The following is a 24,979-nucleotide window of genomic DNA, read 5'->3' on the forward strand; positions in this document are numbered from 1 at the left end:
TTGTGATGCTCTAGAAAGAATAGAGCATTTTTTCATCTATTGCAAAGATGCACTTCTGAGATATCAAGCAACGGACATTGAAAAAAAGGCCATTTCGCACCGTACTCAGTGCGATATGTCGTGCCACTGCATTCTTTTGAAGAACCCTTTGACAAGACATTTTTATTTGTAGTCCAGAGCTTCTGAAACACTTTCAAGATGGGCCTACATTGTAAATGTGTTGTTTCTGCAAAAAGATTGTCCAGCAAATGGTAACCTATACCCAGACCGAATTAAAACAGCAGTCGCCTCACTCTTGGTGATGACAACTGCATTACTTTTTTCTTAGTTTTTTTCTTGCTTCTTGTTAATTTGGCATTATTTCCTAATGGTCTGCACATAGTTGACTTACATTCAACGTTGCATAGGCATAAAAACATACCGTATCGAAGAATAAAGTGCTCTGTAGCCGAGTGGTTTCAAAACGGTGCTTGTGAACCGCGTGGGCAGGTGGTCGAATATGAACTCTTAGTTTTCTTTCCATTATGCCAGCTTTTCTTTTTTGATGTGAGAGCATGCGCCAACTTGTTTGCAACCAAGGCTGGTAGAGGTGCTTGTCCTGAACTCTTGGGAATTGCTATTGAACACACACACAGGCACATGGACACCCACCCACCCGCCCACGCACTCACGCACGCACGCACACACCCACGCACACACGCCCACACTCACACACGCGAACAGGCACGAATATACACCCACGCACGCACATGCGCACGCGCACGCACACGCACACACGCACGCGCACGCGCACACACGCGCGCACACACACAAGCACACACACGCACAGGCACGCGCACACACACACACACATGCACACACGCACACACTCACACACGCGCCCACGCACGCACATACACCACACCACACACACATCCACTCCGGTCCCGCCTTGCTCACTTCTCGACGAGTGCCTAGAGATAATCAACGACGATGTCAAGGGTGCTGTATGGCGGCGATAGGGAGACCTATTTTGAAGTGTCTGGCACACCAAGAGCTCCTGATTCAGACACTTGAGGCAGTCAATGTCTTTGGAAATATTCTTCAACTCCGTTTTTCAAACAGGGCAATGAGGCAATGAACTTAAATTTTTTTTTTCATTCAAAATTGATTCTTTGGGGCATATGGAGGTTCGTCCGGCAGCGGAAAGTGGTATACCTCAGGGAAATTGAATTTGAAAATTTTTAGGTTATAACTCTTGATGTCTTTTCTGAAAATAATCAAAAGGACTGGCTACGAACTGTTTGAGGCTAATGGCACTGTAGCGAAGCTTCCTTTTCCCGCGCCAGAAAATTGGCGTTGACAAAAGCAGATTACTTGCGCAGTTGGCTGCGGATGGCGATATATGTATTTTTATTATCTTTTTTACGTTGTAATATCTCCTTTAAAACCTCATTACACATGCCTCTTGAGGGGATGGTGAATACGGCCTAATCTACATTTAGCACATACGGTGTGCCAGTATTCAAGTGTCTATAATGAGCAATGAGCACTGCTGGAGATTGGCAAAGGCATCTGATCAAATGTGCCATTTACTGCTTTTTTTCTGTTTTAAACCACGTCAGTCTTGTTCAATTCTTTCTAGAGGGATACGCCTTTCTCAGAGAAATTGTTCCACGTACATGATTTTAAACGGCCGGCTCTCACCACCAGTCCGCACTCAGTGCTCTGTGAAACAAGGTTGCCCACTCTTCCCGGTGCTCTTCGTACTCTACTTGGAGCCGCTTTGCAGAAGTGTAATAAACAGTCGAGCTGTCAACAGTTTTATTACAATAGGTCACTAATTGAAGGTGTAAGGTTATGCATCTGTCTTCGAGTTTTTCTTGGCTGATAAGCCAAGTATCAGTGAGTTGATTCGTTGAAGAGGACATTTATTCAATGTAAGCAGCTCGGGTTAATTGTTCTAAGATTTGCTCTCAGTGGTTTGGTCTGTGGCCATCGACACCTGCTATATATGTTTCTGTGGAATTGACAAGTAGGTCACCCAAAGTATCTAGGCGTCCCTTTGACATACTATAAGCACAGTGCACATTATTGCTCCGAGGTCTCCCAAGCTCTCTAGAGTTTTGGTAGGGCGATCGCCTGTTATCTTATTCTCGCCACTTAAATTATTATGTACTTCCAATTATTATTAGAGCATAAATTTATAGACACCATTCTCCTTGAGCTTTCGCTACTTGTGTGGCATTCCTCTTTTCAATCTATCAAGCATGGTAACTTTTTCCGGTCTTTAAACGGTGGCTGCATTGGTTTAGTGCTTCTTAATGTCCCAGAGATAGTTTAACATTGCAACGTTTTCCGCAGCACTATACACCCAATAGTACGTGATTCTTACAAGAGAATTTAGCTCATGTTTTACCAAAACCTCATTGCGGCTTTCAATGTTTTCGACCATCCGTATCTATGTGGAGCTTACATGCATGAGGTTTATTTGGCTCCTCTTTTGCTACATTCTAGATTTTCCCCTGAGATCCTTTCTTCAGTTCAGAAAAAAACGTTTTGTATGGATTTAATTTGTATGCCCCGCCCTCCGCCTGTATACCGCCCTGTGTATTTTGGTGTACCGGTACTTAACTCAAAAAAGTACGTAAAGTGCCACTCTCGCCGTGTCTACAAAGATTTTCCTATGGGCTACGCACCAAGACATTGCCATTTAAAACATGTTCAGAGAAATAGCGCATTTTCGTATCTACGATGAATTACAGCGTTTGGTATGCTCCAGAAGTAATTGAGCATTTTTTCATCTATTGCAAGGAGACACTTCTGAGATATCAGATGACGGACATTGAAAAAAAAGGCCATTTCGCACCGTACTCAGTACGATATCTCGTGGCACTGCATTCTTTTGATGAACGCTTAAATATAATCTGTTTAATTGCATGTTCAGAGCTTCCGCAAAAATTGCATGATAGCCCTACATTGTAGATGTGTTGTTTCTGCAACAGACCATTTCCGTAGAATGATTTTCCAGCAAGAGAAAGCCGCCTATGCTCAGACCGAATTAAAACCGAAGTCGCCTTACTCTTGGTGATGACAACTGCATTGCTTTTTTGCAAGCCTTGGTTTGTTGTTTCTTCTTGATTTCGCAATATTTTTCTGATGGTCTGCACATAGTTGAAGTACATACAACGTTGCATAAGCAGAAAAAAAATGCCACGTCGAAGAAAAATATGATCTGTGGCCAAGTGGCCTCAAGAGGGTGCTTGCGAACCACGTGGACAAGAGGTCGAATCTGAACTCTGTTTTTTTTTTGCATCACGCCAGCTCTCTATTTTTTTATGTGAGAGCATGCGCCACCTATTCGTAGCCAAGGGAACTAAAGGTGCTTGTTCTGATGTTTGGTGATGGCGATTAAACACACACACACACGCGCGCACATTGCGGTCCCCCGTTGCTGACATCTCTCCGAGTGCCTAGAGATAATGAACCACGATGTCAAGGGTGCTGTATGGCGGCGATAGGGAGACCTATTTTGAAGTGTCTGGCACACCAAGAGCTCCCGATTCAGACACTTGCGGCAGTCAGTGTCTTTGGCAATATTGAGGACAACTGAACTCAAAACTTTTCTCATTAAATATTGGTTCTTCATGGTATGTGAAGTTTCGTCCGCAAGTGAAGAGTGAATATACCTTCGGAAAATTGAATTTGAAAATCTTGGCAGCAGGTTCTAACTCTTGACGTCCTTTCTGAAAATGATGAAAAGGACTGGCTACGAACTATTTGAGGCGAATGGTTGTCAAGCGAAGCTTCCGGTTTCTACGCCGAAAAATTGGCCTCGATGAAAGCACTTTACTTGCGTTAATCGGCTGCAGATGGCGATACGTTTATTTTTTCTTGTATTTTTTAGATTATAATATCTCCGTTTTGGGCAAGAGTGGTATGTTTGTGATTAGAGCGTGTTGACTCATCTATGTCCAAGCTGCACAGATAATCAGCCCAATATTGCAAATTGATGGTTGCACTCTGGCCCTTCGTTAGACCAGCCTTTGCAATACGTTTGCAGTATTGACCGAAATACCTGTGCTACTGGGGTGTAGGCTGGGTTCAGTTTATCCTCAGCGTGCCTTTAGTGATCATTCAAGCACCATTTCTTGGGACGGCAGCAGCTCTGCTCGTTGATTTCATCGTCGCGCCACACGCACACACGCACGCACGAACCCATACACACAAAACGTACAATCTGATACTCTCTCGAACGCTATAACCTCGCAAAGCCAAAAGCAGCGTAATGCTCGCAGTTGGGAAAAAGTCATAGAGAAAGGATGTGCAACAGCATGACGAGCCATTCCCATTATTGTCTTCAAGACTGCAATGTATGAGCACTTTCTTCATCTTATCTTTTGCTTCCTGGAGAAAGATTTGTATCGATGGGTAAATGGGATTCACTATGACAAAGATTATAGAGACAGTATAGGCGCAACCACTGTATTCAGGAAAGGAATAGTTGTAGTGATGTGTAAACAAACCCATGCGGATCATCCGGTAACTTACCCCCTAAGCAAGCAGCAGCATAGCAATCTGGGGAATGTAGATCGGGCCGACACCTCACGCTTCTGTAGATGAACATCCCTCTCCCCCTCTTTGGTTTAGGAAGAATAGCAGGCAATGAGCAGAGTCTACTAACACTATTTGCAGACGGCTTAGTGAAAGGCCACCCATGGAGCTTACCTGACCCTAACGCAAAAACTGGGAGATGACACTGGGATACGAAAACATGCTTGGCTTTGGATGGGTTAGGCTGATACAAAGCTGGCTCATGGTTGTTGCTCTTTGTTATTAGAAGTAACGTTAGAAGCTAATGAAACTTACGATTGACCAGAAACCAAGACGACGCCGGCGATGGGCCACAACACTCCTGTGAGAAATCAGCAACTGCCGGTGTATCTATCGTAAGCGGCCTCCTTGAGCCGAAAGAAGATGAGTGCATCTCAGTGCCAATCAGAGTCGCACCCCTGGTAAGTGCGATAAGATACGACCAAGAAGGCACCTTGCCTAAGAGTACAGCTGCTGTAAAGCAGGCTCGCGTGGAAGTCATGAGGGTGAAACAGTGCAACGGCACAAGAACAAGAAAACGGCGTAACATAGCGCTGTAGTGCGTCTTTTATTTGTCTTTCAGCCGCTCCGCTGTTTCACCGTATTATAAACGAACTCACCCATTATATCGTGTTGTGAAAACATTAGTTTGTCAAGCAGTAGTGTAAACAAAGATATTCTAACCAAAAATGACCGGAACACAGATGGCTGAGCATTGAGGAAGAATATTGTCGCAGAGCCGGCGGCCACTATCCATTTTTCTCTTCCGACCGCGAACAAGCTCAGCAAGCAGCGCATATATTTTATTTCTGTTCCTTGCCTTGGCGGTACAAAAATAGGTCTATAAAATGCTTCCTCGCCACACCGCTCTCCCCGTTCATCTTTTCTGAACTCACTGAAGCTGCACTCTTCACTCGGTGTCCAGCAAAAGCGGGAAGAAGTGGAAGGTGGGAAGGCACGTAGACGCAGTTTCTGTCGAAGTTTGCAAAACAGCAGACGTCTCGTTCTTTATAATGCAGTGCATTCCTTCGGCTTTCGTGAATTTAATTTAAACAAGTTAAGTGAGGAAATTAAGTTTGTTAAAGACCAAAACCTAGTTAATGGCATTCTAACTGGGATTAAGAAGAAAAAAACGCACATGCGCAGACAGGCCATGTGGAGAGTAGATAAACGATGGGCCCTTAGAGGAACGAGAATTCCACCGCGAAGAACTCATCATCGTGATCAGCCTGATTGTGCCCACTGCAGGGCAAATTGTCCCATGTCCTGCCAGCTACGGCCACTGTAGCAACGCAAACTTCTTAATCGCATCCACCGACCGAACTTTCTGCCGCCCATTGCTACTCTTGCCTTCTCTTGGAATCCACTCCATTACCCTTAAGGGCCAGATGTTATCTTCCCTTCGCATTACATGCCCTGCCAAAGCCCATTTCTTCCTCTTGATTTTGACTAGTATGGGTTAACCAGTTTTTGTTGCCTCCCCCACTGCGCCCGCTTACGGTCTCTGAACGTCATGCCTATATTTTTTTCCGAAGCTCGCTGCGTTGTCCTGAATTTAGGCTGAACTCTTTCTTCCTGTACCTAACCCTAAGGTCAGAAACGGAGCGGCTGAAACCATTCTACCACAATGTGGCATCAATGATAAATGACATCTCAAGAATACAGCCGAAAACCATGGGCTAGATTCATGCTTTGCCGCAACGCGCATGTGGAATTGGGTAACAGAGAGAGCAGTCGCGGTGTTGCACATATTGGAAGGCAGAATAACGACTAATGCCTGACGCAACCCTGAGCAGTCACGCACCGGTCTTACAACGCGCGAGGTTCCGTAGGTGTCCCCTTACATTGCGTAGTGTGGACAAATAGCTATTACGCCAGCCAAGTCTGTACCTGTCCGTATCGAAAATCTTGAGATGCAAGTCACGTAAAAACACGAAATTTTTCAGTTGATTAGTTGCTGCAAGTTCTAGTTTTCCTTTGGTATTTCTTTCGCAAGACGGAGGAGCACTACCAAAATCTTACAGTCATCACATATTCGGAATCCCCCTGCTTTATGAAATACTTCTGTTTCAAGAGTGTTCATTCACTGTTTATTTTACAAATGACAATCATTTTTATCAGCGTTAAAGATAAAAAGTAGTAAGTGCCGTTGTGCAATATGTTTGTTTCCAACGAGAGATACCAGGCACCTCAGGCGGAGGATTCTCTGAGAGCCCATTGTAATGCTAATCTCGAGTGCACTTCAGTACCACCATTACAACCGACTACCGTAGGCACCTTGGCAGTAGAAAAAGATACTTTTTTCGGGCTTGTTCAATTTCACAAAAGCAGTCATACAGCAATCATGCAAGGGACCTTTCATTGCTTCCAGGAAAACGCGCAGGAAAACACTTCAATGCGTTTATGTCATTGGAAGCGCTTTTGGTCTGATTATCAACTGCAGCTAGAAACGCATTTAAAAGGGCAGGCACTGGACAAAAATCCATGTTATTTTTCTTTTCTAATCGTATAACACGTTACTAAACGTCACCTGAACAGAAAAAAAAATTACACAAAGTCTAGAATGTTGCTTAGCTTAATAACTCGGTAGTGTATAAAGTCTAATAATTAAGAAGGTCTATGCGTCCTGTTGGTTTCTCCATTGATGAAAACGCCCGAATACTGTAATACAAGCACTATCGCGATAAAATGTTTACTGGCCGATAGTGTCTGAGGAAGCGTTTTGCGCAGTCACGTAATGCACTCGCCTGAATTGTTTTGGATTATATGTGGACGCGCATGCACATTGCGGTGGTAAAGATATCACAGTACTGGGTGGCGAAGCAGAGCTGCAAAAAAGTTTTTTTTTGCCGATAACCGGCCTCCCGAAAAATTGAATGGCGACAGTGCGTGCCGTATGCACATCCACTAATATGAGCTCCGAAACATAGTTGCCTCCTAGGCAAAAGCGTAGAAGCTGCAGTACCGGGTTCCTAGGAAAAAGACTCAATTTCTAATCCTGGATCTTTTCGGTTGCATTGGCTCATACGTCCAGATAGCGGTCCTTTCACTGCTTTTCTGCTTGACTTCGAGCGTTGTTTGTTTCATCTTATAGTTTAAAAATTTCGTTTAACTGGTTTGTATACCTTCCACTTGTAGAAACCCTAACACAGACAGCAAAGATTTCGTTGCTTGCGTTAGAATCTGTTGCAGAGCTTCGCCTCTGAGGAACTTTACTGCTGCGGCCATTTCAGTCAGCTTCTCTTATTCAGCATGTTCTTATTCAGTCTACAGTAAATATTTGATGCCTCCTATTGATTACTGTTCAGGCATGTTGGTTAAGTTGCATTACCTCTGTCTGGTATTTCACTTGATCAAGAAATAAAGATCCTTGAAACTTCGGCTCTTTCTCGACAAAATTACTCTTTCTGGAGTGTGGTTTTTACAAAGATTCCCAATACGCTCTGTCCGCATGGCTGCAGTATGTTTTTCTTTAGTAAGAAGGGGAAACGTCGTCCACGGTTTCTCGCTTCGCGACTCAGCCAAAGCGTTTTTGACTAAAAACATTTTCATGTGCGGTTTACTCTTGCAAAAGCCAAACATCTGAAAAAAGGGAACTCTGTCAAGAGGGAGCCATTACCTACGTGACAAATTTTTCAAAACTCTAAAAAAGTTTGCAAAGCGGTACTGTGTACAGCACAGTGATATAAAGTATCGGCTCTCGTAAAAAGAGTAATCAATAAAAAGAACAACACTCTGACCGCTAGTGCAGAGTAAAAGACAACGGCACGCTGCTTTCAGTTAAGGCACGCATCTGTATAAAATATCGCCATCATGAAGAAGAACATTTACTGTGCAAAAAGTGACATTTAGTTATTAAGAGACTGAAAGAACGCAAAACCGGGTATAAGAGCGAAAATACAGTGAAAAGTCTTGCACTGCACTTCGAGAGCTTTGCATTCCAGGCGAAGCTTGGAGGACCTTTATTCAGACCACATCAAAACCGCTCTCATTATAAATCGAGCATTGAAACGACTTTTTCACTGTCGGCCCCACAATAAGGGCAGAAGTCAATAAAGCAACCCTCAGAACACCGTTAATTTTGGTATTTTTATGCTACCTTTTTCAATCGACGAAGAGGCTATTTTGACTGAAAAAGGACTTCTATCAGCTCGAAAAGAACAAAAAATTAATGCCGATAACGCCGCTGCCAGCTTTCTTCCGAAGGGAACAGTCAGAGGCTAGACTAAGAGTGGCTCAGAAAAAATAAAAACTGATAAAAATGATTCACCGAAATTTTAGAGTGCTTCGAATGCCTCCGCAAAATTACAGATTACTAATAACGACTCAGTAACGACACAGCAAAAAATGAACTGGCCGAAGCGGAGTTTGTGCGCGTGAAACGTTGCTGCTTTAACCGCGATGCAAGTTTAACCGCTGGGAGCGTGAAAACGCAAGCGTGATATGGCACAACGTAACAGCTCGGTGATCAACCGACTGACAACAGCTGGAGGAAGCACCTGTGCAGAAAAGTGCCTCACTGGAGCTCTGGAAAAGTAACGTGGGTCTGGGAAGCCCACCGGTGTCTGTATTTGAAGCAGCCACTTGCTGGGTCGGCGGCGCCTAAATTAGCCGCTGCACCACTGTGCCAAATCTGGTACGATGACACCCAGCGATCTATGGATCTCTCAGACAGGAGTACTCAGGAGAGAGGAATCTCTAATGCTCCAGCTTTGAATGCCTAAGGGTAGGTAAGGCCATCTTTTAATTTTTTTGTCTTCCTTTCATCGCACACTTTTTACCGCAAATTTATACCGAAAGCTGCTACAGCTTTGATGATGCCATGCAGCCCCGCATTCTGCCATGGAATCTACAGTGTGAGCCATAAGGAATTATTCACTTAGTGAACTATTTTCATTTAAAACAAATCATTTGTGTACACGCAAATTTAATTGGCCCCTGTGAACCGTCGCCCTGTGACCGAAAATGGCTGGAGAAAAATGGAAAGAGGAAAGCTTCTGTCCACTTTTAGAGCAGAGATGGAGCAGTAAAGTGCAAGGGGGACAAAAGAGAAAGGGTGGGTGGCGACGGGTTGCCTTGTGTTTTAGAGACTATGCCGAGAGCCGAGGATTGCACCACCGGAAGCTGCCTGCCACGTGATGAACCCAGGAGATGACTGCAGTGGAGGGAGAAAGTTGTGAAAATGGCTAAGGAATGCGCAAGGTGAGGGTCGCTACAAGGCAGAATGCATATATGTGGCTAAACCAAAGTTACAAAGCTTTCACTGATTTGAGCGCTAAAAGGGCAGGCCTAACTCTGTAATATTTTCAAGCACTTTCATGTAGGTTTTCAAACTTGTTTTGTCTTTTAGATCATTCGCCTGCGCTTAGATTTTAGTCAGCGCTGAGGGATAGTTGTTCCAGCCAAAATCTTAATAGGCGCTCGATGGCTTAAATATGGCAGCAAACAATTGGGGCTTAATAAACTGATTTTTACCGAGAAATAAGCTTCATATAAACTTCATTAAAGTGAGTCACTTAGGCTATGCTCAAGTGAACTCTTCCCACAATCTATGTCCTTTTTACAAGTAATGGTTGTCGCACGGAGGATTCCACGTTCAACAGATATATGTCTCCATTTTTTTTCCTGCGTGTCACCGGAAGCAATCTTTTCAAATGAACTGTAGTTCAGCGCACCATCCTCTGAGATAGCGCATTCGCAGCAATTATAGGGTAGAGTTTTCCTTCTGGACCTGTATTTTTATCCATGGCACCCTGACTCTTATCACTTGGCTACCTTGCAGCAAAGCGTAAGTCATGGGGGCACATGACTTTTGCACAACTTGTGCTGAAAGCCTCGCAGTTTCATAGTATAAATATGTTTGCCGCCAGCACTAAGCCATCATCGTACACAGCGCTCAGGTGACAATTCTAACTCGCTTTACAGTTCCGACCCGTATACGATTGAGAGCACCGTTTGTGTAATCAAGCTGGGCTTGTCCCTTGCAAATCCTCCATTTCCGAGGTGGCGGCTATGTAAAGTCTCTGTTGTCGCAGAATAGTCCGTTTTCTATTGTCCCACCAGATAATAAAGGCCAGTTGCACGGCAGTGACACCGCTGAGTGCTGCAAGCAAGTAGTATAAGTGGTCGTACGATCCGTTTGTGTCTCGGAAAAAGCCTGCATGGAAAAATAACGCCGTGTCAGTGCTAGAAACCATATTTCCTTTCGCCGTTTAGGCCATCCCGAAATACTCACCAATTATGGAAGGTCCGGATAGCCAAAGCGGAATTGATAGCAATCCTCCTATGCCGGCGCAGAAACTCAGCCCTGTGGCACCCATGTAGTCAGAGATGATCACAGACTTGATGCACAAAATATAACCCTGACCGACTCCCATCACGATGGCCATGGCGGCCAGGCCGTTGAACGTTGATACATGCGGCAACGAGAGAAAGCAAGCAGCCGCAGCCACAAAGCTTGCGACAGCAACTGGACAGCGACTATGGACAATCTTGTCGCAAGCAAAAGGGATGACAACGCGACCAACAAGAAGTCCCATGGCATTGTAGACTAGAATCTGCTTCCCGCTCTCTAGCTTGTACCCTTTGTCTCCAGCGTAGGCCACTACAGTCGCCGTGAAAGTAATGAATATGTATTCGGAAGTTATGCTGTAGAAAACTAGCGGGTAGAAGGGAATCTTCTTGAAACTCGCAAGTGCGTCGGCCATGGCACTTGTAGTTTTCTTCATTTCAGTGCACAGAGAGATCGAAGGTGTGGTCAAGTCTGGCGGCGGCTGCAGCGTAGCGTGGGAAGGTTTGTATCCCTTCTTTTGAAGTCTTCTCATCGAAAGGCAGAAAGGACGAGGTGACTTGATAAACATAACTAATGGCAACACGTGCATCATGAGGCCGCCTGTTATGAGCAGGCATCCTTCCACCCCATAGTTGGCTGTCAAGTACCACAGGAGCGGTGTAGCAGCCATTCCGGACGCAGCCCTGAATACCCACATGATGGCGAATGCCGTGCCGCTGTACTTCTCGAAGTAAACAAGGATATACAGCGAAAGACCTAGCAGGGCGGTTCCAATTCCAACTCCTGAAAGAGAATAACAAAGGGCAAGTGTGTCAGCTTACACGTTACATGTTAGGAAGGACTGGGAATCATCAAGTGTGGTGTCCCACAATGTTCGATCTTAGGGCCAATCCTAATATTAGTCTATATTAACGACATTGTAAATATACCTGGAACATTGGACATTTTCTTATACGCAGATGATACGAACGTCTTCTTTAAAGGAAGTAGCATAACCAGCCTAATGACCCAAGCAAATACCTGGCTGCAAGACCTGTCGTCCTGGCTCTGTTGCAATGAGTTGAACTTAAATATTGAAGAAACAAACTACATTCTTTTTCGTGCAAAAAACAAGTTTGCTTATGTCTCGATCAAGGGAAACCGCTGTTTTTCAAGGGAAACCGCTGAAACACTTGAGCGTGGAGAAATTTCTCAGAGTATTTTTTGATGAATATTTTAGCTGGAATCGACACATAATGCAGTTAAGTATAGAGATTTCTAAAATAACTGGCATGTTGAATCAACTGAAGTCTGATACCTACCTGGTTTAAACGCCCGTTGTACTACGCGTTAATTTACTGTCGCCTATACTATTGCATATCAGTATGGGGAACTACAACGAGAACCAATCTTGAAAGACTACACGTGGTACAAAAGCAGGCTATAAGAATAATCGCAAATAAACCAAGATATGAACACACCGCACCTATTTTTCAGAAATATAAGATATTTACAGTTTTCTACAAGTTTCGGTCCAGCGTCGCTATGGAGGTGTATCACGGTGTCAGATCTGTTGATTCAATATTTCTCGAATCCTATAGACGCCAGAACTATGCTTATAATTTACGTGAAGGCAAATGTGTCAAAAACAGAGCTCGAACATCGTATGCGACACAGTTAACTGGCCATCAAATTCCCGAACTGCTCAATACATACCCTCAGCTAGTCGACGCCCTATCCGAGTCAAATTCATCATCTGGGTTATATAAACGGGTGAAACACCTCCTTCTCAGTGTACAGTATGCATAGGAAATGAATCTGTCTGCCTGTGTGTAGTGCGCACCTACGCTGTGCATTCATATTTGAAATCATGCTACCCATGCTACCCATCTTCATAGTGTTATTGTATTAGTGTTGCTCTTCATAGTGTTATTGTAGTGTTATTGTAATAGTAATTGGCAGACCACTTGTGTGTATCTTTATATTTATGTCATTTTGCTTTTGTTAGTGCGTGTCCATCGTTTAATATTGTACTTAGTCAGTGCAACCCAACATTATTGCTTTTGCTTCCTTTTATGCTTTCTTGCTTTTTCTCCCCATCAGTGCAGTATTAATTTTGATCGTCGCGCCGTTGTCTGAGGCATGTGTGCAATAAAGATTCCAAGGCCCCGTCAGGCGTTTGAATATGCCTTTTGCCTCGGCTATACACACAGGAAAATTAAATATATATATAAGCGTATACACTGTACCGGTTTCTGTGAAAAATGAATGAATGAATGAATGAATGAATGAATGAATGAATGAATGAATGAATGAATGAATGAATGAATGAATGAATGAATGAATGAATGAATGAATGAATGAATGAATGAATGAACAACCAAAGCTGTATAAGAGGCACTCCAAAGGGCTGCGTGGCTGGATGTCGGCATGACCGCACCATTGCGCCTACTCCAAGTAGGTGAGGACAACCAAAGCAATTGATACGAAGAGTAGCAGATAGTAACCCCGGAAAAGGTTAGCGGAGGAGGTCACGGAAAAGAAAAACGAGGCGAACAATAGAAGAAGGGGAAGCACTGCATAAGTTACGGTGAGAGACACAACGCGGCCATGCACATATGCCTAGCGCTACCGTCGCGACATCGGGTGGGATTCACCCTCGAATTATATCACTAACTGCCATTAATGCAGCCCGTACCTCATGCCTGGTGCAGACCGCGTGGCCATCAAGTAGGACACGTTGTCATAGAGACGCCGTGGAACGCTTAGAACGCCTTTGGGACATTGCCTGAAGCAGGAGGCAGAGCCTCCAATCTCGCAACGAATTGAATACAGCGGGCACGCCCTCGGAAATATGCTCAATAACTTACGTAAGTTCCGTTCAGGAAATTTCACAGAGAAAAAGATGAAAATGCTTGATGCGTGAAACTGTCTGGCAGCAGCATTGCCTTTGTACGCTCGTTAACCAGGAGACGAAATTCGAACAAAAGCTGCAGGCATGAGCGCCCTCGCTCAGCGGAAACCATAGAGACACAGCTCTGTGAAGGGGTTAAAGTAGTTTTAAATAGACGTTATCGTAATGTCATTCGGTGTACTAAGAGCTGCAGATTAAATCCTGCAAACGAAATATCTGATGAACACGTGACATTGAAAATATTAAAGGTAAAAATACCGCACACTATACAAATTCTATAAGAAAGAAATATGCAGGCACACGACCAGGCTATTCCCGAGTATGCCAGAAGTACTAGGAAGAGCAGACTGGAGTGATTAGTTGGATTCACAGAGCGAAATACCTTATGAATTGGAACACAACCTCTCGTGAATTGGAGCACCTAAAGCGGAATTAGGACAGCTAGATCGGCGAGAATAGTCGTTTTAATCAAATCTGACCTCAGTCTGGCATTGAGCAGCATATTGAAATTTTCGCAATGGTAAGGGGTGTTCACCATTGATTAGTGCACTATGCATGTCTCGGTGAGATTTCCCCAGAATGTTAGAGGCAATGGAGGAAACTGTTGCGGACAAAAATGTCTGACAGTCACGCTTCTTGGTAAAGCAAGCTTTGAGCGCAGCTGTTGCGGTATTTCAGCCGTAGGCTAGCGCAGACGAAACACGGAGCGCCGAACAGACGTGACCATTGGTTTAAACTTCAGCAGCGCAAAGCTATCCGCCAAATCTGAGCTTGTAGCTGAGCCTCTCCTCGGAGAATCCTCAGCGGAAACACTTGCAGATAGCAATGCATCTGTAATGAAGTCACAACAACACTAACAAAGATGTCAACGCAGGCTAATGTGATTCGTCCGAACTGACATTAAATTCGCTGGCGGGCAGGGCGCTATTGCAGTTTCTTGTCCAGAGGTGCGTTTATTATGTGTCCTCGGAGGGACTGGAGTGGAATTCAGTGGGTTCTGTAGCTCATTTTGTAGCTTATTCGCCGCCTCCCATCTTCTCCTCCAGATGACTTCAATTTTCAAGGACTGATCATCAATCGCATGCGCATAGGTTTCCACGCAACACATGATAGTGAAGGTAGCTGCACGTACGCTACACCATTTAACACAAAACATCACACATTCCTGAGTTAAGTGGTCGCAAATGTCAGAAGGATGATGCTGCGCATAATAATTAAAACCGCGCGGAAAAATGCTATACGCCACAGCCGGCACAGCTACCGTTGAACGTTATGATTAAGATGAGGAGTCCTTTCCGACATAATGGGGCGAAGAGGACAGAGTCGATCGCGGAATGCGGTGGCACATTACTCGAGCCCTCGACGTGAGTCTACAATGCCTGCAGCGCTGAAGTGGGCGGCGCAGCAGATAGTGAGCAGGAGCAGCATCTCACGTCAAACTTGTATGAAGGCATGGTATGACTGTTGGTGTTGACCGCAAAAGATTTCGATTAAGGAACCGGTTAGCACGAAGTGACCTAAGTGCGCCATTTGCTTACTGGATCCAGGCCTAATAAGCGGCAGAAAAAAGTAAAATCGTCCGTACAGACCTCACAGGGCACACGCTAGACCTGCAGTCGAACCCGAGTACGAGAAAGAACATTTATGCACTAGTTTTTCGCACTCACGAGTAAAGCCGCTATCTTGAGCAGGACGTCGGTCACTTTAGCCTATATCTACGGGGGTTTTGTAGATAACCGCACAGAACTAGCGACTCTCTATGCATTCCATCTTTTGTATCTCGTTTAAAACCTCTTTCAGGGCCTTCACCTTTTTTTCCCTCACTGCCGCCTTTCAACTAGGCTGCCTGTGAAATATTTTTATTGTATCGTCTTTGAAATGCACATCTTAGGTATTATGCCCCTTTTAGCTGATCTACGTGGTATTTGTTTTACCGCTCCATAATTTTCCCTTCTTCTTATGCGCGACTTTCCAATGTATCATCGAATTCCACTATCGCATGAGAGTAGTTAAGTGTGCAATCTTACCTGACAATGCATCGCAAACTAATGCTACAACTGGCCTATTTCTCGCGCTAGATTCACATTTATTGTCCTATTTGATGCATTATGTGTCCACCCCGCCGCGGTGGCTCAGTGGTTAAAGCGCTCGGCTGCTGACCCGAAAGACGCGGGTTCGATCCCGGCCGCAGCGGCTGAATTTCGATGAGGGCGAAATTTTAGAGGCCCGTGTACTGTGCGATGTCAGTGCACTTTAAAGAACCCCTCGTGGTCGAAATTTCCGGAGCCCTTCACTACAGCGTCTCTCATAGCCTGAGTTGCTTTGGGACGTTAAACCCCAATAAACCAAACCAAGCATTATGTGTCCTCACTTGCCATGTATCGAATAAAGTGCTGTTTTTCAGATATGACTTTGGAATCCTACGTATTGCGCTTGAATAGCTTTCGTTCATGTAAAATATATTTGGAGTGTTTTCTAAGTTGAAAGTTTAGCAACCTAATCAAGTGATTACGTTGAAAACAAAGAATGAATGAAATGATTCCCAATAAAATGATGAACCACAAAATACATATTTTAAAGCTGGTTGGGTGCTGTTCCCACACTGTATAATTCTTAAATGCCATTGGTGCGGATGGTATGATGGCCGAAATCAAATTATTCTTCGGCATATTGTGAGCAAGGAACCCGTACGAGTTTTAACCGTCATTTTTGCTTTGACTTGGATAGCGACTGTTTTACATTTACTATAGAATCTACTACGTCATAAAATTGGCAAACGGAATCTGCATTTGATGCACTACAAGTGCGAGCGAAGCCGAACTATACGTGCAAAACAAAGCGGCCATACTCTAGCATATGAAAGTCCTAAAGTAGGAACCAGGAAGAAATATTGTATCACCACGCTGCCACTCACCGTGTGTTGGAAATAGGTAGATAGCTGGGTGAATTGGTAATGGTTTAGAGTAAATGTAATGGGGAATACTCTTTTAATCTCCGATTCACTGATGGCAGTGCCTTAATAATTAACTTGGCGCACGTATTCGGTGTTAGATCAGGTCTGTAGAAGCAAAGGAGTGTTTCGCCTAAAATTCTTACCACCCGCAGTTGGAACCAGTTTCCATTATTTGCCCTCCAGATATTACCTTCGAGGACGCTGCGAGCTCCCTTCATGACCGTGTCTGTTCTTTGGTTAGCGAGGAACTGTAGAAACTTGACGAGGATTTTAAAGTGGATCCCGATGCCCTAATCAGCGTCTTTTGAGAGGAAGTTTAGCAGGGGCTTAGGGCCTCCGTCCCCCGGTCGAACCAATGCCAGTACCAGCTCCTGAACAACCGTCGACGTTTGCTGACTTGCTGCGCCGTCCTCGGCAATTCCCTTGCATTCCCTCGTAAAGCTATCCCCGGTAGTCGCAGCGCATGCAGAGCAACCGGTTTTTTACCGGGACAGTCGACGAGATGTGCAGGGAGAGATCCACATCGGGAGCACGCCAGGTCAGCAGATATCTCCCTCCAGTCCTGTCCGGTCAAGTAATCTCTCCCTCAAACCACAAAAATGCCATTTTTTGCGTGTATTGATGTTCCCAGGGCACGGCATCTGCGCCAAGGGAATTTCACCTAACCCTGAGATAATTGCTGCAGTTGCGGACTTTCGTGCTCCCTCTGATAAAAAAGGGGTGTGAGGATTTCTCACCTTTTGCGCGTACAACCGACGTTTCCTCAAAAACTTTACCAAGCTTGCCAATTCTCAGGCGCGCTTGATTGAGATGCTGAAGCAGTTTGTTGGGACATTGAACAGCAAACCGCTTTTGAAGACCTACGATGTCGGCTACAGTCTCCGCCCGTACTGGTGCATTTCGACGATCATGGCAACACCTAATAAGGACGCGAGGAATGTCGTCCTTTCAGGGGTTCTTGTTGAGCTTCTGAACAGCGTAAAAAAGGGATCGCCTATGCCAGAAGCTCGCTTTCGTGCGCTGAATGTGACTATGCCACAATAGAAAAAGAATGCTTCGCGGAAGTATGGACTTCAACTACATTATACCCCTACCTGCACGGCAGACAGGTCCAGGTGATACCTGATTACACTTGTTGTGTTGGTTAAGCAGCTTAAGTGACCGAAGCGGACGACTAACACCTTGGGCCTTGCCACTACTACAATTCCACTTTGTCATCGTTTTTAAGACTGGTCGCCGGCACACCGACACTGACAGCCTGTCGCTCGCACCCGCACAATCTCCTCAAGACAGGGCAAAACGACAAATCTTTCTTGGTAAAGCTACGTCTTCCGACATTATTTATAAGCAATTTGCCGGAGAGGAGTTCAAGCTTATTACAGATCTGTACAGTCGACACACAACGATACCCAATTACATGGCTCACGGGCTACCATCCCTTTGCTTCCAGGGAGGCGTGCTGTAGAAGAAATCTCCACCGGCAGTGGCAAAATACCAGCCGCCCTCCGCGATGAGATTCTACACGCTGCGACGATGAACCAATCTACCAGACATCTCATTATTGACCCAAACTGGCCTCGTGCATAAAGCGTTACGTCAGGAGCTGCCGGGAATACAAGCGCACGAAGACACCACCCCTGACAGCATCTTGCTTTTTGCAGTCCACCGAGAACACCCCCCCCCCCCCCCACAAACACCGATTTAGGAAGTAGGCATGAACCCCCTCGGACCACTTCATTTATCCTCGGCGGGCAACATGTGGCTTGTAGTCGCGACGCACTACTTAGCGCATTACTCCGAAACACAGGCTCTCCCTCAAGGCATGGTGCTTGAAATTGCGCAGTTCATAAAGTGCCCGATTGTGCTTTGACACGGTAAGCTGTCTGCCACTCTTTTACTGCACCAACCACAATACAACCACAACTTGAAGCTGACGCACACAGCAAATCAAACAACCACAGCCTACCATCCCAGGGCAAATGGGCTTACCGAACGCCTGAACAAGATGCTGAAGGATTTGGTTTCCAGGTACGTCAATATGTAACACAAAATGTGGGACCGGATTTCCGCGCACGGCTACTTCGCGTATAGGAAGGATATGACCTCAGGAAATGACCAGCTTTACCCTGTTCCGTCCTGTCTCTGAAAGACAAGTGCAGTTCATGCCGGACACAATGCTCCTGTGCGCTGAGAACCATGTCGCACTCTACGCATACTTTTCCGTAGAACAATACGGACAAACCCATGAGTTTGTACGCTTGCACGTCAAAACGCAGTGAAACACTGCCTCCCGGCATTATAACCTCCGCCACAGAAAATTGGCCTATAAAGCAGGTTCTCGCCTATGGGCGAGGGCCTGTGCTCGCCAAAAAAGGGTTGCAACAATAATTTCTGCACGTCTATTTTGGACCGTATTAAGCTAGCCGGCAAGTCGGCAACGTGATTATGAAGTCGCTTCTAAAGAAATTGTGGTCATTGGCCATCGGCGACCAAGAACTGATATTGTGGATGTGGAAGGCTTCTAACCGTACCTTTCACATGACTAATGTGCTCTTTACACTGTATTTTAAACTGCTCTCGTGCTTTCGGCATGTTGTTCTGTTGTGTAATTTTTCTGCCGGCTTCCCATCTTCATGAAGTGTGTATGTCTAAACTTCGCCTTTAATTTTCTTGTCTGATTTCCGTTTCTTTTTTTTGCGTTTATGCTTCTTTTGAACGTACTCTGTTTCGCAATGGGGCAATGTTTTATTTCACAGTGGTGAGGATGGGGAGGCGGGGGGATATTCCACGCTCCTGACGCGTGCTACTTCCGCGCTCAGCCGCGACAGCAACGCACCCGACTCGGTGGTGTGTGGAACGCTCAGGTGTGGATAAGGTTTTGGAATTAAACTCGGCCGCCGGAACGTCCTCCTCTACATCTGCGGCTGCCCTATTCCTGGTTTCTGACAATGTTCGAGCATCTCGGAGGGCAACAACATTTTATAACTGGCCGAAATGATTTCAAGTAATAAGAGAGTACTACTCATCAGGGCAGATTGCGACCTCAGATCCGCACCATGCGACTGAAATAATTCCCCGAATAAGAATGGCATGTGCACTTTCGGTCGTACTCTGTAATAATTAATAGGAAGGTTTGGTTTGATCGGGTTTAAGATCTCGAAGCAACTCAGGCTATGAGGGACGTCGTAGTGAAGGGTGCCGGAAATTTCGACCAACTGGGGTTTCTTTAACGTGCAGTGACATTGCACAATTCACGGCCCTCTGAAATTTCGCGCCCATCGAATTCAGACCACCGCGGCCGGGATCGAACCCGCGTCTTTCGGGTCAGCAGCAGAGTGCCATAATCACTGAGCCACCGCGGCGAACAAAGGTGAAACAACCGGTATACACCTATACGAGGTGTTTCAGAGAACGCTGCCACTAATTTTTCAAAATAGTTTTCAAAATCGGAATTACCTGCATTCCTCTAAAGGAAAGTATATATCAGCTCCGTTCTGTCTATTCCCCCTTATGTGGCAGAAGCATTTAGGCTGAAGAAAAGGGTTGATCTTGAACTCGGGACAACACAGTGGCCTGTGTAAACGAAATAATGTGTGTAACACCGAAACAGGAAGAGAGCAGAGAGGCTGAGGGAACAAACCTGAGGTAGCAGAGCTTTGGATTAGGGTTAATCTGTTGGTTTGGCTTGCTTATGTTTATAGGGTTCAACGTCCCAAAGTGACCCAGGCTATGAGAGATGCCGTAGTGAAGGACTCCGGAAATTACGACCATCTGGGGATCTTAACGTGCACTGACATCGCACAGTACTCGGGCCTCTAGAATTTCGCCTCCATCGAAATTCGACCGCCGCAGTCGGGATCGAACCTGCGTCTTCTGAGTCAGCAGCCGAGTGCCATAACCAATGAGCCACGGCGGCGGATTTGTTACTTTGTTGGTTAGGTGCAAAATACAGTAACAGGGGCAAGTGGGCATGGACAGAATGGAACCATTCTTGGGTTTTTGGGTTAAGAAGCAGCGCTAAGCCAAAACCGGTGAAATAGTGTGATTAGAGAATGTGGCTCGAAACGATGATGCCGAACAAAATGCGGACATGACTGGGCTTGACTGCATAATTCGATGCATTAAAGAATGTACAGATGCAGCGCGAAACTACGAGTAAGAACGAAAATTTAGGCAGGAGCAGTGCTGCATCAAGACCGGCAAGTCCAAGCCGCAATTCTAGAAATAGCGTGGCCATCGTAAGCCAGATGGGCCGCACAAATCGGCAGCGCACAGTGACGACGGGCCTCTACGCCCCCTTAAATTCTTCTTTGATTCTACTCCGTGCATCACGTTCTGAGCAAATTGATGCTAAACAAGGATTGTTACACGTGTCAAGATGCGCGTAGTACAAATTTCGTGCTGTAAAACAGCACTAACTTAAAGATAGAATCTGCATGTGAACACCTGCTGGGCTCAGCGACTATGTTTTGTTTATTTGGTTTGGAGACACCATCTGAGCAAGTGCTTGGTGTTGAAAGAAGTAAATGATTTTTGCATTAAGACTTGTTCAAAACTATTGAATCAGCAAAATACATTGTTTTATGTATCTGTATCAGGTTTCGGCTAAGGAAAGTGCTGTGAAAATGAAATAAAAATATTGCGAGGTTTACACTCAAACGTTTCATTTTTGTGCCAAAAAGCCGCTGCTAGCCGCTGAAGTTTTCCAGATTTTGTGAGAATTTCAGATTTTTCCAGTTTTCCAGACCTTAGATACTTCTCTGAGTTGTGATTATATTGTCCCAGTGGCGTCAGTATTGCCGATAAGGTGGGAATAAGTGGGAATCATAGCCAAAGTTTACTGCATCACCAGGGTTTCCCTATCATGAACAAAGCGATTCTCTACTCAAAACTGAGGAAGATGTTTCATGAGATATAGGGTAGGCTCATCACCCCTCAAGATGTTGCTTAACATTGTGAGAAGATGATGTACGCAGTCTCTATTAGAAGCTCACGACATTTCCTGTACGCGCACGTGTCGGCACACCTACTTTATGCCGGCAAGAGAAATGCTATCTATAAAACAAAAAATGCAAGATTCCCGCCAGAAAGGAATTTTCTGGCTTTGAGGACAAAGGAGCATATGCCTTTGCCACTGTGAAATCCTCTTCTACCGGAGCAGCTACGCCGCACCGATTCTCTGTCTTCACCGCGCATCTGACAGGCGGTGTGGGTGCTGCGAGCAAAAGCACTCCTGCTACGAGCAAATAGGCACGTTTCCAAAGAGACCAACAAATTTAGCCAGCCCAGCTCAGTGGAGAAAACATGCACGACCTGTGTCGTCTCTGCGAAGCCACTGAGTGGAAGAAGAGACTGTTTGGACGCTGATGCACCTTGTAAGTTTGCACGTGGTGCAAACGCGAAACTAAATAGCTACAACAAAGGGGCGTACACGCCATTGTAAATAGTTTGCCGAGTGTGTGAATTAAAACGAATGGAGGGCAAGCATCTGATATGTGAACGTAAAAGCATTTACCGCCATTTGCACAGAAGCAGCTCCCCTTGCTCAAATTAACCCGATGAGATTAGATTAATTTCTCAGTGCTAAGCACGTGTACTGAGCAAGCACTCAGTAGCACTAAGCGCGCACTAAGAACAGCCAGGTACTAGGCACGTGGATTGGTCTACTAATTTCACAGCAAACGAACCTGCACTCGCGGGTTTTCAAACTATTTAGAAAGGAAGCGAAAAGAAACAAGGTTAAAGTTAACCACACGTTTGGTTGCGAACTTAACTGTATATTGTTTGAATCTGCTAAACCTATATCTTGGACAGAACTTTTTCAATGCCTGGAAGCTACGTGGAAACTTAGTCAAAATTACGTGAACACAGTGTTCAGACCTTTAGGGTTGGAGAACTGAATAATTCAACAGGAAAACGGCGCAAAAGACGTGGACAAAAGAGACAAACACAAAAGGACCAGCGCCAACTTGCAATTGAATTTTATTTCGCACCTAACCCGGCTTTATGTAGGCCAACACGCCCTAACCTCCCTGTAATCTCCCTAGCTCTAACATCCGTGATTACACGGATGTTAGGCCTACATAAAGGCGGGTTTGGTGCGAAATAAAATTCAGTTGCAAGTTGGCGCGGGTGCTATTGTGTTTGTCTCTTTTGTCCACGTCTTTTGCGCCGTTTTCCTGTTGAATCATGAACCAACTAGCCCAAACTAGAGTTCTTCTTGAACTGAATAAAATCGGCATTGCTGCAGGGAGTGAAATAGGCTTATAATTCTACAAGTATCTGTGACAAAAGGAGCGTTTACACGTCCAGAGGTAAATGTTATGTCTTTTGGAGTACAGAGAAGGCGAGGCCAGGAATACGACTTAGCAGCTTCTGTGGCGGGGTTCTATAGCGTTAAATATTTGGGAAGTAGAGCCTGCAATTGTCTGCAAATTGTCTTACAAGGTTACGTGGCAGTTTTAGCGATATGCAATCAATACACACACACGACGCTCAGGCCTGCCCAGCCAGGATTATGACTGAATGCAAAAGATTGTCCTAGACGGCATTGTAATAACAGCAGTTTTTTAGCCCCGCTTGCAGACAAAGAAGACTTCCATCATAAAGATGTTCTTACCGTAGAGCACGCCAAACGTCAACGTCATCCAGATGATGTTCGGCGCGAAGGAGGATGCCACGATACCAATCGAAGCCAGGAAACCCCCTGCCAAACTGATGTGGTACAATGACACCTTATACTGTATCTGACTGATGACGAGGCCTGCAATGATGCGGAAAGAGTGATCCAATTAGTCTTCGTCGGCTCTATTAGCGGACTGCATATAAAGGCGGCAACCTCAAATATCAGGCAGAGCAAGAATAGCAGCACATTACCAGCCAGAATGTGAATATTATGCTGAGAAGTATATCTTTTGTATCAGTATTTAGTGCTGACCTTATAGCAATCATTCAGGGTTAATAACAGGATGCGGGAGTTAGCGATAGAACTAAAGCATTTTTATCTGGTAACTTTTTTCGCTAAAACGCTTGTATTGCATTTTTTAAGGCAGTGCATGCAATGTCTTTTACATTGTTATTTTACCATTGTAGCAGTAAAAAAAATGAGCTTCAGTTCCCGAGCTACGCAATTCCTCCGAATGTGTATATGTTAGGTAGTTTATCGTACACTCTACTAATACTCAGCTGAATGCAAACTAACGTTGAAGCTGCATCGGAAATTTGCATTTTTTCTCGCTCAACTCCAAATACTGGGATTGTTGCACTCACTTCGTATTTAGAGCACCGGCAAAGGCCACAGCTCTGTCTATGTGCACGACTTCAGAGTAAAGGCTGCCGACCCTGTGAGGGATGCGACGACGCATTACAGTAAACGAAGTGAAAAATTCTTCGAGGACACGTTGTTCGTAGTTAGCCAACAGATGTTGCCAATTGTTCTATTAAGGCGAAAGCCTTTAATGTCTCATCGTTGTAAGCAGCAGTTGTCGACAGAGAATGTCATGCTTTTCAGTTGGTCGAAACGGTCGTGACGTCACATTGCGCCAATTTCAAACGGGGCCAATTGTACTTTGGCTAGTAACCATGCAACCAATTGAAGGGACCATATAGTGATTCTCCAAGTAAGTGGGACTGAGCTTAGTTAATTGCTTAGTTACCCAATTAGCCTAATTAACTTCTCTAGTCAGGCCATATAAATAAATAAAACCTAGTAAGAAATTGGTCGAGCTCGGGAATCGAACCCCGGTCTTCGGAGTGCGAGACGAGCATGCTATCCACTCCGCCATGCCAGCTTTTTTTTTTCTTTATTGCCTTCAAAGGCGTGCGAATACAGTGCATTACAACATATGTGACTATTTACATGGCTATTTACATGGCTACAGCACTCCCCCCTGTTCATTCCAAGCCATCGAGCTGGCATGGCGGAGTTGGAATGGTCGCTGGACTCCGCCATGCCAGCTCGATGGCTTGGAATGAACAAAGGCACGTCTAGTGAATACGGTGTCTTCGCTCACTGCCATCCTCCTGCCTTCCCTACCGGCGAGGTTTAGGTGTCCACCGAGATATGAGAGAGAAATACATTTCCTTTCCTCAAAAACCAATTTACCGCCGAGCGAGGCGTAGAACCGAATGGGCGATGGCGTTCTATGGACTCCCTGGCAGCGTTGCAAGACGCTCTCGCGTTCCACTCTTAGAGGCGAAGCTTAACATCTTAACCACACATCAGTGACCACAGATTAGGTCAAAAAAGTGCCCCCCCCCCCTGAATTTT

General features: G+C 45.2%; 1 protein-coding gene across 2 annotated transcripts in view; it reads right to left on the minus strand.

Annotated features, from left to right (window-relative positions):
• Window positions 1-24,979, minus strand: part of LOC149361769 (monocarboxylate transporter 12-like) — a 100,630-nt gene that overhangs the window by 40,778 nt on the left and 34,873 nt on the right. Inside the window, exons 3-5 of one of the 2 annotated variants that reach the window (XM_089572808.1) lie at window positions 23,330-23,473; window positions 10,808-11,647; window positions 8,378-10,729 (exon numbers count right to left, since the gene is read on the minus strand). In XM_089572808.1, coding sequence (XP_089428934.1) covers window positions 10,536-10,729; window positions 10,808-11,647; window positions 23,330-23,473 — 1,178 coding nt within the window. In that variant the 3' untranslated portion in view covers window positions 8,378-10,535. Of the gene's footprint in view, window positions 1-8,377; window positions 10,730-10,807; window positions 11,648-23,329; window positions 23,474-24,979 lie in introns of those variants that run through there. The other variant, XM_089572807.1, reaches the window with a different exon arrangement.

Source organism: Amblyomma mixtum, chromosome 2, assembly GCF_055824585.1.
Source record: "Amblyomma mixtum isolate Tamu chromosome 2, ASM5582458v1, whole genome shotgun sequence".
NCBI classification, from domain to species: Eukaryota; Metazoa; Arthropoda; class Arachnida; order Ixodida; family Ixodidae; genus Amblyomma; species Amblyomma mixtum.